Genomic DNA, 17,916 nt, shown 5'->3' on the forward strand with positions numbered 1-17,916 from the left:
AAATAGAAAGAGGAAGGGGGATTATGTATGTTTGTGCCTTGAGTTATAGGTAGTCCTCGACTTACGATCACAATTGAGCCCAAAATTTATGTTGCTAAGTGAGACATTTGTTAAGTGAGTTTTGCCCCATTTTACAACCTTTCTTGCTATAGTTCTAAAGAGAATCACTGCAGTTGATAAATTGACTTTGCTTGTCAGAAGGTCACAAAAAGTGATCACATGATGCCAGGACACTGCAATGGTCATAAATATGAACTAGTTGCCAAGCATCTGAATTTTGATCACAAAAATGCTACAAAGGGGATGCTACAAAGGTTGTAACTTTGAAAAATGGTTATCAGTCACTTTTTTCGGTGCCGTTGTAACTTTGAATGATCACTAAATGAAGTCTTGTAAGTTGAGGACTACCTGTATTTACAAAAATAACTCAAGATATAAATAAATAAATACATACATACATAATAAACAAATAATTGATGGTGTAAATGTAACTAAGTATACAGGAGCTACTCCAGAGATAAATGTTAGAAATGGTAACAATTAAACTTGTGAAATTGTGTAAATATTTTTCTGGGAGTGTAAGAAATAATTAATTAATTATAATTATTTTCATTGTTTCAAAGTGGTTTGGGAAGCATGATACTAATGCACAGACAGAAACTTTACAAGGAATGTTTATGAATCAATGGCTTCACACTTAAGACTGCTTTTATATCTTATAGAAGCCATGCATAATTTTTCAAAGGAGGCCTCTGTATAATGAATGCAGCATTTCTGAATGGCCCTTCAGATAAGAGCCTAATTCTGTTGAACAGTGTCGCCTTGAAGATTTGGATGGCCCCCAATTCAGTTACACTTACACATTTGTAAGGCATTGAAGACCTGGCTGTTTCCCCAGGGACTTGGATCAGGTAAACAGATAAACTCAATGTGCCAGTTTTCTGTGCATGGGGCTATTTATCTTTGGGTGCGGCGAAGGAGGTTATATGTGTTTTTTTTTTTCCTGTTTTAACCCTTGTAAGTGACTCAGTCATTTGTATAAAGTGATAAAAACAGACATTAGGTAGTATTGCAAAATCAATACCGGCCATTACTGACAATACAAGGAACAAGTGCAAAAATTCACATTGCTGTTCCTGAACTACGTATATAGCTCAAGCACTGTAGATCTTTGGGCTGAAAACATGTTAAGGACCACTGGATGGCAGAAAAGAATTTGCTGCCATCTAACATTGGATTTGGATTTTTTATTTAGTCCTATATAAGTTGCCACCCTAAATGTCACTGTATCAAAGAACAATACAATGTAAATGCAAGCAGGTGAATTCTAAAAATAATATATATTCTTCACTGATAAACGATAGTTACTAACTATTCCCAAATATTTAAAGCAAATGGAAAATGATTCTGAACGGCACAATATTTTGATTTGAGAACCAAAGTATTAAAAACTAACATACTTTTTTTAGGATACAAAACAATACACATTCTTGATTTTATTGCAAGGTACATGATTTTTTTTTAAAAAAAAAATCCCTCTTATTAAATATTAATAATCTTCGACTGCACGAAATGCGTCTGTATGAATTCTTCATACAAACCATTTTTAAAAAAATCTGAAATATTTTAAGGGTTAAACCACCAAGATCGAGGTCAGTTCTAAACGCTAACTCAACTTCCAAAAATTAAAGCTGTAACAAAGAAGTGGTTATGTGGGGCGCGTATATTACGTAATCTTTTTCCTTTTAGATTAACATCCTAGTCGTGCTGGCTGGGAGTTGTAGTTTAATACATCTGATGAGCACCTGGTTGGTAAGAGATGATGGAGGAACAATGGATGAAAACTGCGATCAAAATAATTCGCCTCCTCTAATTCAACGAATAGAGCACTCGGAAAGGTGTGGAGCCTATCTCGATCCGGCCTTGGACTACATTTCCCAGAAATCTGTTCAGTGAGACTTACCCCCGCCGCGTCTGTTGTTGCTCAAGGAGCGGCTTGCAGCAGTTGAGAATAGGAGGCTTCCCGCTTGCAGGGGGCGAAGGGCCGCGTTCTTGGGGCCATGAGTCGCCTGGGCTCGGTGCAGCAGAAGGTGCCCTGCCTCTTCGTCACTCAAGTGAAGGAGGAGCCCTCGGCCAAGCGGGAGCGCCAGGTACTGGGGTCGGAGTTACCCGCCGGGGTGAAGGGAACCGCGGGCCTGTCAGAAAGAAAAACTGGGAAGTCTCAAGCGGAGAATTGGATATTGACTTTTCCGGACCGGTCGCGGGTCATAATAGAACCAGACACGAGCCTGGCTGCGCGAAAAACAACCTGCAGCACCTGCAGGGAGAATTTATTTGCGCCGGTTTCTCTCGCCCAGTTTTGCAGCACGCCCACGTGAAGCTGCCGTGGATGTGCGGCAAGGAACGACTTTGGATTAAGAGGTAGAGTCGCTTCACCTCTTCCAAAATCTCTGCCACGTTTACTTCGCGGAGGTAACAGAAGCTGCTTTTATACTCAGGACGGCATCCTTGTGCATTACTTAGGTACTGATGGGCCTTTTTTTTAGGTGAAAATACTTTACAAACAGTGAAATAGTCTTGACGCTTCAAAAGGAAGCTGGCAAATTGGAACTCACCTCCTTAGGTTTTTATCTCCTTGTGAGAGTAGGTTTTTCAGGGAAAATAATGTATCCTGGGTTACCCTTTAGCTGGCAAAATATTGCTCCCCCAAACATTTCTGTTGGTACAAAACTTTGCAGCTACCATCCGTTAATTTAATAAATTTACTTCATAAAAGCTACTGTATTTGGACAAGTAGAATTTTCAGAAGATTTAAACTTTATCCCATCAGATTATTACAACAAACATTCCACCTCCGTTTTTAATTTTCTGCTGGTTATGTTTTTAATTTCAAACTGAGACTCAGCTACTTTACTGGGGTCATCTTTTTTTAAAACAACAACAACAACCCTTTGATAGAAATTTTTAAAGTGTTAAAGAAGACTACATTTGCCAAAAAGTTTACAATGATCATTTTCTTTTCAGACTTTTAAAGTGTTGGCCACCAACTCAATTAATAAAAAGGCTTTAGCTGCAGATATATACAATGCAATTCCAACAGAAAAGGTGGATGGAACTTGCTGTTATATAACTACATACAAAGGTAATATAGAATTAAATTTAAAATGTTACTGTACTAGGTATTATGTATGTGAAGAGGTAGCATGCACATTTTTGTAAATGAATAATTCAAAATTAGGATGTTCCTTTTCTACGTATAGAACAATGCCGGCAAGCGTGTTCTGCTGCTCAGCATGGCTGTTTCCTAGTAAGACTTCAATTTGAATAGTATAATGTAGCTGTCAGTCTACAGTCATGTATGCTATCTAAGCTGCAGAAATGTGTCTATGAAGGTTCTGAATGTTAATACCTGTGTTAGATGGGTATCTTATTCCAAGAAATTCCAAATATAGCCATATCTCAGAGCTTTATCTTGCAGTCTTTTAGTTGAAGACCACCATCTCTTACAATTTTTTTTCTTCCTGGCATTTTCCCACAAGTGCAGGGTCTGGGTTTTTTTTAGATCAACTAAATGCAGTTTGTTGCTAAACAACAGTATCTGTATTATTGGATAATTGCTTAGTCTAGAATATGACAAGGATAGAAATAGCCAAGCATGTGTAGGCTACTCATCTTTTAGACATTAACACTAGGTTTTCTAATATACATGTTCACTTCTTTGTAAAACTTCATTTAGTGATAATTTATAATACTATAAGGATTTTGAGAACAGAAACTAATATTAATAAATTAATATTAATATGAAATTAATAAGGTTTACAAACAAATGTTTAATTTCTCCAGGATTGTCTTGTAAAATATATTGTCCTTTTCTGGGAAACTGTTACCTTGATGTAGTGGAAAGGTTCAATAGCTCCAATTATTTTAAGAAAAATATCTTGAAAGTGTCAAACTTCAATAATAGCTCTGGAGATAATTATATAAAGATACATAACAAGATCAAAACTGGAAAAAAAACATTAATTATGGTATGGGTGTTCAATGAACATCAGCATTAAGTGATACTGATGAAAGACAAAAAAACCAGGAAGGAATAGTGATAGAAGAAAATGTACAGATGCCCATCCATTCCACTTATTTCTGATGTAGGCAAACTTTTTGTCAAGATGTTACTAAGAAAAATATTCATACATAGAATATAGCTAGCTTGAGATAATGTGGAAAGTAACAGGAGTACTGAAATAGGTTTCCCTTTATTTCAATGGATATAAGAAGACCTTTGATTTTGTGAATCATGATTGAATATAGAATATATTAAAACCAATAGAACATGTGATCATTCTTAGGACATTTTAGTGAACAAAAGAGCTACTATAAATTACTGAATGTGTAATTCATTTGAGAATAAGAAAGGGTATGTGATAAGGATGATTCTTGTTTCCATTTTCTTTATCTTACCACTAAATATAGGGATGAGAAGACTGATAGCTATGTCAAAATACTAACAATTGGAAATGTGTAGATAACAATACTTTGATGGTCAGAATTGAAGCATACTTAGACTCAGGAAAGCAAAAATATAGAGTGAAAAATCAGGATTATGCTTGATTGCTGTTATTTCAATTCAAAATAGTGCATCCACTTACAGAATCTAAGCATGAATTATTTTTTATATGCTCATATCACGTTTGCTTATTTCTGTAGATATATGCTGCTTCAACAATACCTCACACCTTGTTTATGAAATAATTGGAAAAAAAAAATCAAACTTTCAATCTCATTGTAGGTCATCCATACCTTTGGGCCCGACTTGATAGAAAACCAAACAAGCAAGCCGAGAAGAAGTTTAAGCAGTTTATGTACTCAGCAGAACACTCAAAAGGTAGGGGATTTTTCTGATACATATTGTAACAAAAAACTGATAATGAAGGCATTTCATCTTACGTTTCCCTCTGTCCTTGAAGAATTATCTAGAGAATATCAATTCCTGATTACCAGTAAGTTGAAATGTTTTGATCAAGTTCTAATTATAGAAGTGCCTTGCTACAATGAATTAGTAGTTTGAATGTATGATATGCCATATGCTAAATAAATAAAAGTAGTTTGAATATCCTTTAGTTACCATTTTGTCAGTGAAAGTAATGAAACACACTTCAGAAACTTTAAATGGGGCAGCAAAAGTAGATGCAGTTATATTTGCAACCTAATAGCAATGAAAAATTGATACACACACAAAAAAAGAATTGTCATTGCCAAATTGTTACTTGTTACTTATCCTAAATTGTAAACCTGTTCGAAGGCAGGAGATAGTTAAATGGTAACTTTTACAAAGGTGTTAATATTCTTGCCTACAGGATTTACGTGGAATATTGAAGATGATTTCAGGTCTGTCCCTGAATGCTGGATTCCAGCCAAGGACATAGAGTACTGCAATGGAAAGCCTTTTCCTGATGAAAACGGACACATTCCAGGTATAAAAATATTATTTAATATGATAAATCCTTATTCTAAACATCTAAAGTCATCTTTCCTTTTAGAAAAGATTTCATTTAGAGTGTTAGAAATTTGTTTTTAGAAAAATCTATAAATTAGTTAAATGAAGTCAGATATAATGGTACTGTATCATGTAAGGGATATATGTGGTGATTTGTACATCAAATTGGAAAGTACAAAGTTAATTCTGCCTACTTGATCAGAAGAAAAGGAATTGTATGTTCTTCTTTCTTAGGAAAATCCTATTTCTTCCTGATCTTCAAAATATGTCATGAAAAACACTTTCATTTTGAACTTTTCTTTCATGAACTTTCAAATTTATTTTTCCCTCTCCAAAAGTAAAATATTAGGTAAAAAAAACCTTTTGTTTCCTTTATCATTTTATTAGTGATGCTAAGACCTCCCTTCCATTTTAAAGATAAATTATGTGGGGGAGAGGAGAAACTAGATGAATTCAGGTGAATTGAGCAAAACATCCTATCCTGACTGTTCTCATTTAACAGCTTCCCATAATACAAGCAAAAGAAACATTAATATGTTAGTAGCTACCTGGAAAATATACATTTCCTTCCTGAGAATTGTTCACCACAACTTCAGAGTGAAAATTGTTAATGGACTGTGGTCTGCATTATACTAAAAATAGAATTCTTTCCAAATAACTTACTAATGCTGTCAACAAATATACCAATTGCCAAAAATTAGTTAGAGGCAATCCTATGATTAACCTTCACCTTAACCATCAGATTAACCTTCCCCAGTATGGGCATTCTTCAGATATATGGATTTCAAGTCCCCAAATTCCCAGCACTGATTGCGCTGGTTGGGCATTCTGAGGGTGAAATTCACATATCTGTAAAGCATTCAACAGTTGCACTAGTTCTTACAAGCTTGATATTCTGTTTTAATACTGTTTGAAAGAAAATGCAGATGGTTAACAAATCATACTTTATTTCCTATTGAGAGTAAAAGGTTAATCCTTACCATGAAAATCCTTCTGTTTTTTTATACATACTCATATTCATTATTCAAAATGTTTTTAAATGTACACTAGCCAGAATCACTGATAGGGAGTGTTAGGATGGTTCCTAAAAAATGTATTATAGTCGGCTGTTTGCTGTTCTTAAACTATTGATGATGGTGGTTTCTAGATGTTAGTTTTTGTGAGTCATGTAGTTCCTTGACTTTTGAGTTAGGAGTACTTAATTTTGAATACCTCTGTGCTCCAAGTGAAAAAAAAATGTTTCATGATTTTTTGTATTTCAAAACACAAGAATAAGCTATGGAGTTTTTCCTTTTTGAATTGAAATAAAACTTGATCTTAGTAAAATCCCATTCTTGATTAGTGAATATTTTTCAATCACTCATTTTCTGTATGCAATAAAACTTATATTTATTGCACTAATATTTTTATTCATATATCAAGTCAAATCAATCTCAATCAGTCTCAAGACAATACTAACATTGTGTTTCATAATAATCAGGTTGGGTGCCAGTAGAAAAAAACAGCAAACTATATTGTTGGCATTCTTCTGCTGTTGATTATGAGTATGAACTTGCTCTCATTCTGAAGCATCATGCTGAGGAACCTGATCTTCTAGAAATCTGTCCAGTACCTTTAAGTGAATTTACAGAGCAAACACTGGAACTTATTGGAACAAATATTAATGCAAATCCATATGGTAAGCACTTCAACTCATTAAAAAAAATCAGATGATATATATAGCAATATATAGCAAAACCATTACACTAAAATTACAAATGTAATAATGTAGAAATGAAAAACACACAGTAAAAGTGTAATGAAGTTAATTAGAAAGGTAATCCAATGCTTCAAAGCATGAACATAGCATTTGTCTGGAACTGTTTAAAGTAGCATGGACCTTGTAAGGCCCAGCCATATATGACAAATCTAAAGAGTTGCAGACAGGTGCTATGTACATGCACCAATGAATTATGAAGCAACAGGAATAATTTTCCCAATTCTAGTAGTTGGGTTATGTACTGAAAGCGTTCAATTGTAAAAATAACGTTGCTCTATGACTTTGATGAAATAAAGGATTGTAATAAACTATTAGACAATTCAATCGAAGTGACCTCTTAGACAAGATAAATGAAAAACCTAGATACATATAGTGGTAGAAGTAAATTATGGAAGCAAGTATTATAATATAGTGGATTTTGAAGAAGGAACCATTCAGATTAATATGAGGAGTTTCTGTAATAAAATAAAATATGCTAGTCATAAGTTTTTGAATGTTTTAATAGGTTTAGGAAACAAGAAACATCCTATACATCTTCTTGTGCCACATGGAACATTTCAGATTAAAAATGCACCATCAATAAATCACAATGATATATTGGCTTGGCTTGATGGATGCAAAGAGGGGAAGATTGAAGGGATTGTGTGGCATTGTCCTGATGGAAATTTAATCAAGGTAATCCTGCAAGTTTCATTAAGAAATTGTGATTTTTTTTAATGTTCAGAAAGCCTAGTGTCCTGGAGCTTATGTTACTCTTACCTTTAAATATGCATATTTGCCAAGAAAGGAAAATTTCTGTGTACATGTACAAAGAGTACAAAGGAAAGCATGAGAAAAGCCTTCAAAAGATACAATGTATATCTTTCAAAGAACATAGCTGCTTTAATGCTTTAACATGCTTTTTGAAGTTATCTCTTTCAAATACTTTTCATAGTCTTATTTCTTTGCTTGTTTCTTCACATATTTTTATGCAAGTATTGTCATTAATAATTATACTGTTAAAAATAGTATTTTAACTGCTTTTCTTTTTTTTTCTTCAAATAGCTTCACAGACATCATCTTGGCTTGTCTTGGCCAATTGTGGATCCTTCTTTGGCATCAAAACCAATTACTGTCACTTTCAATAGAGCCAAGTACAACTTTGAACCAAAGACTCTTTTTCATTATTTTTCAAAGTTGGATGGACAAAGATTCAGTAGTCTTAGAGATATAATAAGTGACTTATGACCAGGTCTCTTCAGAAAATACATTGAATCATCTGTATGCCTGCTTCTTCATTTATAATAATCTAAAGATGTTTAAAATGTTTGTTGAAATGTAATATAAATTGTATTATGTCTACATATTCTTGACTGTAAATACACACACACATACACACGTACATATATAACTGGAGAAACTTCAGTAGAAAAGCTATAAAGAAAACCTTCAGTTCCTAAAGGTGAAATATGCAACATGTTTTTTTTCAAGCAGTGAAAGTTAACTATTAATCTCACAGGTTCTTTTATCTCATTAAAAAAATCGTATCCATTTTTGCTGGCACTGTAATATTTAAGTTTAATAGATTTTATGCAGTGAAGGCATAAAAGAAGAAAACTTTTAGAAACTATATAACCTTACAGTAAAATCTTGTGGTAGTTTACATACTGCTACCAGCATTGGAGAATATTTTTCAATATTTATCAGTCATGAATAGTGTAAGTAAGTCATTTTACTTCAAATATATAGGATCGGTCTGATTCCAGGCTTCCATGTATTTATTTTTAGAAAGGAATACCTGCACTAATTATGAACACATAAGGAACAACTTCCCATTCTGGCATCTCTTTTAAAATGTTTAGATAAGGTTCTTCATTTATAGAGATTTTAATTATCATAAATAACTTTATAATATTTGTAGTAGAATTTTATGTACATTAGGATCATGAACAGATATCTGCTTATGCAGTGACTTGTTATTCTATGGCCCCTTTGGAGCTCCTAAAATCTGATGTAGAACATCTAATTTTCTGGAGCAGATATAAGGAAGCATAACTCCAATTCTGTCAAAACAAAGCAGCATTTTATCTTATTCAAGAACATCTAATTAATGAAAAATGATCTTCAAGTTTGTAACACTTTTATTCAACATAACTTGTCTTAAACATTTTAAATTAGGAATGTATTGTTTTATTCACAATTCATATATTATTCAAACATAGAAAATATATACATATATACTAATAAATTAGCACAATTTAGAAGTAGCAAATTTACATTATTATAATTCCTTTAATCTTTCTTTTGTCTTTAAACTTGTGGAAGCACTAAACCAGATTAAGCAGGCAGGCACTTTGTTAAGACTTGAAAGAAACTGTACAGTATAAGACTTACATATAGCAGAAATAATCTGCATTTTATTGACTTTAAAATAAGTGGGAAATACCTCATGAGCATGTTTTTCATTTTCGATGTCATATATTTAATTTATCCTTAAATACACAGTATTGGCAAGTATCTTGGAAATGTTTTTTCAACAGAAAATGTTTTAGTCAACAGAAATTCTACCTGGAATGTCTACTTGAACTCCAAATTTTTCAGAAAGTGTTTTCAATTGCTCTTCTAAGACAATATTCTTTTTAACTTCTTCATTATAGTTATATTTTAAATCTTCGATTTCCTCAAAAAAGGCTGGATCAAAGTGGTCCAATTCATTTTTAAGCTTTTTGATTTCTTCCTAATGAGAAAAAAACTTTATAAATTAATCCTAACAAACACACAAACACAAGTATGTTCAGTACAATCCATTAATTTCAACAGATATAACAATCTATTATATCTTATTATGCTTTTCCTATATTCAAAATGTGTTCTAGGTTTCTTCATGCCCTATGAATAAAAACATATACACATTCTTGTTCTAATCTGACATTTTGAAAAATGGTTTTTGGTAGAAAAGATCAATTTAACCAAGAATTAAACAGTTTGTATTTAATACATTCTTCACAATATTAACTTCATTTTGCCTCTTTTTTTTTACATTTACAGTCCAATATAAGGGAAATTTGTCTTGAAAATTTTATTTTGCTTAACTTGAAAAGTATCTGAACGTTTAGTAATGAAATACTGTATATAACAATTGATTTCAATGCCACAATATTTTCTAAGCCTATAGACCAGGGGTGTCAAACTGGATTCGGCCCGCAGGGTGCTTAAATCCGGCCCATGGGCCAGCTTGGAAACGGTCTGCATGCAGTCCCCCCTCACCTTTTTTTTACTCTCCATGGCCTGCAGCACTCTGCCCGCTGAAACTGGGTCAAAAAATGGGTTGAAAATGAGCTGGAAAATGGGCCATGGGGCCCATTTTCGACTGTCAGAGTGCTGCAGGTGGCCATGGAAGGCAAAAATGAGGCATAAGGTGGGTACATGCAGGCCTCCCGCACCCCATTTTGGCTGGCAGAGTACTGCAGGAGGCATCCATCCTGCCCCCCCACTGCCCCCTCCTCGCCACTGGCCTGCAGAGAACTACAATGCTGATCCGGCCCTCGAAGAAATCCAGTGACACCACTGCTATAGACCGAATGGATATTTTGCAAATGACCAACGAATTGAAAAATTACTGTACTAACATGAAGTCGCTGCTGTTCCAAATCTGAAGATTTAAGCTGTGTCTTGAGGTCTGTTACTTCTGCCACTAGTTTGTAGTTTCCAGTTTTCTCTATTCAAATAGAAGTTTACAGATATACATACAAATGAATACATTTTCATATATCTGAGAAGTATGTTTGAGAACAGCTGTATGGCATTAGCTTTTTTTATTCAAGGGTATAATATTCTATACTACTTATGTAATTGATAACATAAGTTATTCCAGGCGGTATTCCGGGAGGCTGATCCAACCACCGATAGGCGGTGGCACTGACAGGTGGCGTGGTGACAGGCTGTTTGCCGTTGCTGCCTGTTGCCTCTGCTGAACCCCCTCCCCGCCGCCGCCCAGTTTGTGATGCAATATTCACTCCATAAGACGCACAGTCATTTCCACCCACTTTTGAGGGGGAGAAAAGTGTTTCTTATAGTGCAAAAAATACAGTATTTTATATATTACCAGCTGCAAGGTCATCTCTAAGTTTTCTTTGATTTTGAGAAGATTCCATCAGGTAAATTTGTTCTCCTTTTTCCTTTTCCAAATCATGATTAGTTAATCTATAAGAAAACAAAATAAAGAGCAGAAGTTGATGAAGCTTTTGCTAATGTTTTTGTTCTGTTTAACAAAGGAAACATTTTGTGTGCTTTACCGGAGAAGTTGATTTTCTCTGACATATTCTTGCTCTGTTTTGGTACCCTCAGGAACACTTTTGAGGACTTCAGCCTTTGCATGAAAATAAAAGTTTAATTTTAATATTAGGATCTTCAAAGTATGGACTAGACTTCAGTGCAGTGATTCATGTATTGGATTGAAGTGGAGGAAAACCCATCTAAAATCTACATGTATAATGGAATTTACAAGATGATTTTGATATTCTGCCAATTTAACACGCCAAGTCAAAACAATTTTCATGTGTGCCACTTTCAGCTTACAAAAGTAAAATAAGATAAATAAGCTACAAGGTATCTTTTGCAGAAGAAATGTGTCATTTCTCTTTTCTGCCATTCTTTAACTTGTAAATTGGTAAAAAGAAAAGCTTACTGCAGAAGAGGACCTTGTCCTCTTATGGGATACAGATCCTTACTTTTAATCTCATCAAACTGATTTTAAAAATATATAAAAGAACTCAGTGACAATTGTTTTGCAAAGTAAAGCAAATGAGTTACAGTGGAACCTTGGGTCACGACCACAATCCATTTTAGGACTATGGTTTCAACCTGATTTGGTCGTGACTGGAAGCACAGCCAACTGCGCATGCGTGGACAGACTGCACATGCACGGAAGGGAAAATCGTCACAGCAAGGGAATCTGCCATGGCCGAGTTTGTCCACCACCTGATTTTTGAATCGTGACCCGATTCGAAAATTGTGTAGATTTTTTTGATCAGAACCCAATTTGATCGCGAACAGGAGTGTTTTGCAACTCAAGGTTTCACTGTATTGTGAAGGGATGAGGTTTCAGATGTCCTCTGTAACTTGTACGTGTGCCTGATCCGAACTCCATATAAAACAATATTAAGAGAGTAAAAGCAATATACAATAAAATAGTCCATGCCAATCAGGAACAATTAAAAGGATAGGATTCTAAAAAGATTTATAAAGCTTTAATCTCCTGATCATAGATGCCCATTCTAGAAAGTTTTTCCCCAGTAATCAGAGAACCAGGAGTGGAATGGTAAATAACCTGCTCTCTAGACACCAATCAGAACAGAAAAAACAATGCACTTACAAAGGAAGAAACTGCATTAAAACATATCTATGGAGATTGTCAATTATCCAGGTCATGGTTGTCCCAAAGGTGCCTTTTTCCCCCCTCTGGACTTTCTGGTTTTTCTTTGAAGACGTTTTGCTTCTCATCCAAGTCAGAGCTGAAGAAACTTCTTGGATGAGAAGCAAAATGTCTTCAAAGAAAAATCAGAAAATCCAGTTGCCTCTTGGAAAAAAAAACATCTTTGCATTAAAATATCTTACCAGTAAAATATAAATGCCTAAGCGACAAATTGGGTCGAGGAAAGAGATCTAAAATAACTTGGTGTGTAAGCTTAGTAAATAGACTTGCAATCACATTTAAAGGGCTATTATATCGAATGGTGATTTGGGAAAATATTCTTAACATTATCCAATTGCAAAAACAAATCTTATCAGAGATGACTTCCACAACAACCACAGCCCTGAAAACGGGAAGGAAGAACACCCAGACCTTGACGACAACTTTGGCAACTGCCTCCCCAACAACGCAGAAAAACTATAGAAGAGACCTTGACAGGAGAAAAACAACCGACCGTCACTAATGCCAATCTGCAAGCGACACTATTATCCCTGCAAGAGTCAATGTCTAGAATGCAGGAGATTATGATTAGGAATCACAATGAGACCAGAGCCGATATTAGCGAACTGAAGGAAGAAATGGGGAAATTAAAAGAGGAGATGAGAGCAGATATACAAAAAGTCGAAGATAAGGTGGGGACAATGCAATTGGCTATGGAAAGAACTGAAATAAAAATAAAAGAAATAGAGAGGAGGACAGAACGAGCAGAGAGGAACCTAGAAAGGACTGAAGAAGGCTTTAAAAGTATTAATAGAGAAATGGAAGATTCCTTGGTCCAACTTGAGATGGACAGAGCAGCGGCATACCTAAGGTTCCAAAACGTGGAGGAATCCAAAAATGAAGAACTAGCGCAATTAATGGCAGGTTTGTTGGCTGATCTAGTTGGAAAAGAAAAAGATGACTTACTCAAAGAATTACGAAGTCTATAGGGTGAATACCAGTTACGCAAGGTGTCACAAGTGCCCAAGGGAGATCCATATCCGCTTTTCAAGAAGATGCGTGAGAGACCTAATACTTAGAATGGCCAGAGATGAGAGAGTATTATATATGGGCAAAGAGATCATAGTTCTCAAGCAGATTCCGAGAAAAGTGAGGGCCTTAAGGCAAGAATATAAATTTTTAGCTAACCACTTAAATAAAAAGAAATTTCATTTAAATGGCAAATTCCAGAAGGGATGCTAATATGGTGGAAGGGAAGGAAAATTAAAATAGATTCAATAGAACAAGCACAAGACTTTCTAGAACAACTAACAACCACGGAGGATCAACACACTAAGGAGGAAACCCAAGGGAACATGCAGGAAGATCAGAACCGCCATAGGAACAAGGAAGAAAGACCCGTCCAAACTCAAGGAAAAGACAACTTACAACAAGAAAGAGTAGAAACATCCCCATATCTCCTACAAGAAGAGAGCCGTATAATTACGAGACAAAAAGCGAGGCAGACTTAAGTAAATGGAGGAAGGAAGTAAAATCCTTTCCATCAACATAAACGGCCTAAATTCAAGAGCTAAAAGGAAGAGGATTCTAAATAAACTAATAAAACAAAACGTTGATATAGTTTGCATACAAGAAACACACATTAGGAAAAGTGAGGAGAAATTTCTAGATTGTCCGAAACTGGGAAAATTATTCACAGCACCAGCAGATGAGCACAAAAAGAAAGGTATTGCAATATATGTGAGAGATGATTTAAAAGCGGAGTTAATCTGGGCGGATCCTGAAGGAAGAACCCTGGTGGTACAAACTTCAATTAATGGCATTACATTTTTACTGGTAGTAATCTATGCCCCAAATGATGATCAAGGTAAATTTTTCAAACATCTTCACCAAAAATAATAGATTTCGGAAATGGCAATATTTTTCTGATTGGCGATTTTAACTCTATTGCTGACTACCGGAAGGATCATAGTAACATGAGTAAGAATAAAAAGGAAAAAGAGAATTTTCAAGCCATGTAAGGATATGATGTACGAACTGAATCTGGTAGATATTTGGAGAAAACTAAACCCAAAAAAAGAACAGTTTACCTTTTACTCTAACCCACACAAAATTTGGACAAGAATAGATATGGCTTGGATAAATGGTGAATTAATTAATGAAATCAAAGATAGCGAAATTTTACCAAACGACTGGGCTGATCACAACCCAATTCAAATAACCTGGAGAGGTAGAAGAAAACCAAAAAGAAGATGGACTCTTAACACTCACTTAATAAAAGAAGAAGAATACACTAATAAATTGAAAGAAGAACTGAACTTCTTCTTAAAAGAAAATAATAATGATCTAACTTCAAAACAAAATATATGGGACACAATGAAGGCATTTATAAGAGGAACAACTATCTCTTACAATGCTATGAGAAATAAAAGAAAGTATGCCCAACAAAGTAACTTACAACAAGAAATTAAGGATTTAGAAACCCAACTACAAAAGAACCCCAAAAATCAAAGAATACAGAATCAGTTAATAACAACTAAACACAATCTAAATTTATTGGAACAAGAAAAATTAGAGAGTAGTCTGAAAATGACTAAACAAATTTATTTTGAGCACGCAAACAAGCCAGGGAGATGGTTAGCCCACAAACTTAAGAAAATGAAAGAAAAAAGATTGATACACCAATTAATGGACGAGAGGGGCAATTTGCAAGAGGAGATAGAGAAGAAAAAGAGATCACTTTTAAATACTTCAGGAAATTATACAAAAGGAAGACGTTTGTGAGGACAAAATAATGAAATATCTAGAGGAAGCAAATGAAAAGCAATTGGAGAGGAAGAGATAGAATTATTAAACAAAAATATAACATGGTCCGAACTGAAGTCAGCAATAGAGAAGCAAAGTAACAATAAAGCGCCAGGACCGGATGGGATACCTGTAGAACTTTACAAAACAATTATAGAACAAATTGGACCACTGATGCTGGAAGTATTCAATGAGGTACTCCTAGTAGCCAAGATGCCGGACTCGTGGAGGGGAGCCTTAATTTCGCTGATCCCGAAGGAGGACCTAGACCATAGACTTATTAATAATTATAGACCAATCTCGCCTCTGAAAGCAGATTACAAACTATTCTCTTCTATAATAGCTAATAGACTAAAACAGGTTCTAAACACACATATCCATGAAGATCAAAATGGATTTCTCCCATTTCGACAAATTAAGAATAATCTAAGAACAGTGATAGACATTTCAGAATACTACGAAGCCCATCCGAAAAACAATTTGCTTTTATGTTTTTGGACGCTGAAAAAGCATTCGACAATTTAAATTGGCATTTTTAATTCAAAAATATACAATATGAACCTTGGCACTAGATTCGAAAACGTCGTCACTACAATTTACCATACCCAACAGGCAAATATTCTAATAAATGGGGAACAAACTGACCCGATAAAAATAGAAAAAGGGGTCAGACAGGGTTGCCCTCTCTCTCCTCTGCTTTTCATATTCGCCTAGAATCTCTTTTGACGTATATTAGGCAAAATTCGAGAATTAGAGGACTGAGGATTAAATCAGAAGAGTACAAAGTACAAGCCTTCGCTGATGATTTGGTTTTTTTCTGGAGGAGCCTATAGAAAAAGGACATAACTTATTAGAAGAACTAGAACGATTTGGAGAAGTCGCAGGATTTAAAATTAATAGGGGTAAAACGAAATTAATGTCTAAAAATTTAACAGGAGACCAGAATAAAGAACTAGAGACAATAATGGGAATACAGGTGACAAAAAAAAAATTAAATACTTAGGAATTTGGCTTACTCCACAAAGCAAATCATTAAAAGAAAACAACTATGACAAACTTCTCCAACAATCCAAGAAAGATTTAGATTCCTGGAGTACATTACAACTTTCCTTATTGGGCAGGATTGCTCTGATTAAGATGAATATTCTGCCAAAATTTCTATATCTATTCCAGACAATTCCAATCAAATTAAATAAAAATTTTTTACGGAATTAAACAAGATAACACTGAAATTTATTTGGCAGGGGAAAAAAAGCTAGGATTAATGTAAAAGCCCTACAAGATTTGAAAAGCAGAGGAGGGTTAGGCCTGCCAAACTGGGAAGTATATTACAAGGCAGCCACCCTACTATGGATAAAGGAATGGGTGAATTTAACTAACAAAAGAACACTAATATTAGAAGGCCATGATATGCAGAAAGGATGGCATGCCTTTCTGTGGGAAACTGGGAAACCCAGGCAATCATATTTCCATAGGCATCTTATCAGGGACTCTCTATTAACCAATTGGAAAAAAGTACGTAAAAAACTTTATCTAAAAATACCCGATTTGGCTATCTCCAATGGAAGCTATAGTACACACCTAATAATTTGGATATAACTAAAATGATTAAGTACGAAAATTTATTAGACCCACAAGGAAAATTGAAAACCCGACAAGAATTACAAGAGCGAGGATTTAAAATTGATCAGTGGGTGTACCTTCAAATTCATAGTAGATATAAACAAGATATTAAGGAATTTGGAATCTACAATAAATTACAGACTTTAGACAAAATTCTATTAGGACCGAGCAAAAAAATATATCTAAATTTTACAAACATTTATTAGAAACTGAATTAGAACAAGAAATTGTTAAAGGAAATATGATTGCGTGGAGCAGAAACGTGGGACGGAGCATTACGCTAGCAGAATGGGAAAGGATCTGGAACAGGAACATTAAGATCACGAAATCAGCAGCTTATAAAGAAAACGCATATATAAATGTTTTATAGATGGCACCTGCCCTTCGAGATTGGCGAAGATGCACCCCAACACGAGCCCCAATTGTTGGAAATGTCAAAGCATAGAAGGTACCTTCTTCCATTTGTGGTGGTCGTGCAAGGAAACCCAGAAGTACTGGCAAAAATTAGGCGCTGGCTAGAGGAAATAACCAAGGAACAAATAGAGTACAAACCAGAGTCCTTCCTTCTAGGAATTTTCGATAAACAAATACCCAAAAATCGAAGTATATTGTAATTCATATCTTAACCGCAGCCAGACTGGCATTTGCCCAGTGCTGGAAATTATCTTCCATTCCCTCTGAACATATGGTTATTCAGAAAATTTTACAATGCTACCGAAATGGACAAACTAACCCAAGCACTAAAAAAAAAAGAATCCTCATCATATTACAACAATTGGAATCCTTTGTATAATTGGCTAAACCAAAGATAGATCATTTCTAGGAAAATAATGGCCGAGGGCC

At 34.8% G+C, this 17,916-nt stretch overlaps 3 protein-coding genes across 22 annotated transcripts in view; 1 reads left to right on the forward strand and 2 right to left on the reverse strand.

Annotated features, from left to right (window-relative positions):
* ZC3H11D (zinc finger CCCH-type containing 11D) overlaps window positions 1–2,092 on the reverse strand; it is a 31,128-nt gene extending 29,036 nt beyond the window's left edge. For all 15 annotated transcript variants that reach the window (XM_087968069.1, XM_087968062.1, XM_087968067.1 and 12 more), the window contains exon 1: window positions 1,964–2,092. The gene's annotated coding sequence lies outside the window, so the exon portion shown is untranslated. The remainder of the gene's footprint in view (window positions 1–1,963) is intronic.
* Window positions 2,004–10,158, forward strand: RLIG1 (RNA 5'-phosphate and 3'-OH ligase 1). The gene is made up of 7 exons (XM_026693598.2): window positions 2,004–2,150; window positions 3,025–3,142; window positions 4,787–4,882; window positions 5,355–5,471; window positions 6,975–7,172; window positions 7,759–7,928; window positions 8,298–10,158. Exons 1-7 carry the CDS (start codon window positions 2,061–2,063, stop codon window positions 8,478–8,480), a joined length of 972 nt encoding a protein of 323 aa, XP_026549383.1. The 5' UTR covers window positions 2,004–2,060; the 3' UTR covers window positions 8,481–10,158.
* The window catches only part of CEP290 (centrosomal protein 290), a 72,380-nt gene continuing 63,819 nt past the window's right edge, over window positions 9,356–17,916 (reverse strand). For all 6 annotated transcript variants that reach the window (XM_087968051.1, XM_087968046.1, XM_087968050.1 and 3 more), the window contains 4 exons: window positions 11,528–11,601; window positions 11,338–11,435; window positions 10,862–10,950; window positions 9,356–9,969 (listed from right to left, as the gene is read on the reverse strand). In XM_087968051.1, the coding sequence (XP_087824177.1) occupies window positions 9,781–9,969; window positions 10,862–10,950; window positions 11,338–11,435; window positions 11,528–11,601 (450 nt within the window). In that variant the 3' untranslated portion in view covers window positions 9,356–9,780. The remainder of the gene's footprint in view (window positions 9,970–10,861; window positions 10,951–11,337; window positions 11,436–11,527; window positions 11,602–17,916) is intronic.

This window comes from Notechis scutatus, chromosome 6 (genome assembly GCF_049901735.1).
Source record: "Notechis scutatus isolate UNSWTSFEM ecotype Mainland chromosome 6, rNotScu1.2, whole genome shotgun sequence".
NCBI lineage: Eukaryota > Metazoa > Chordata > Lepidosauria > Squamata > Elapidae > Notechis > Notechis scutatus.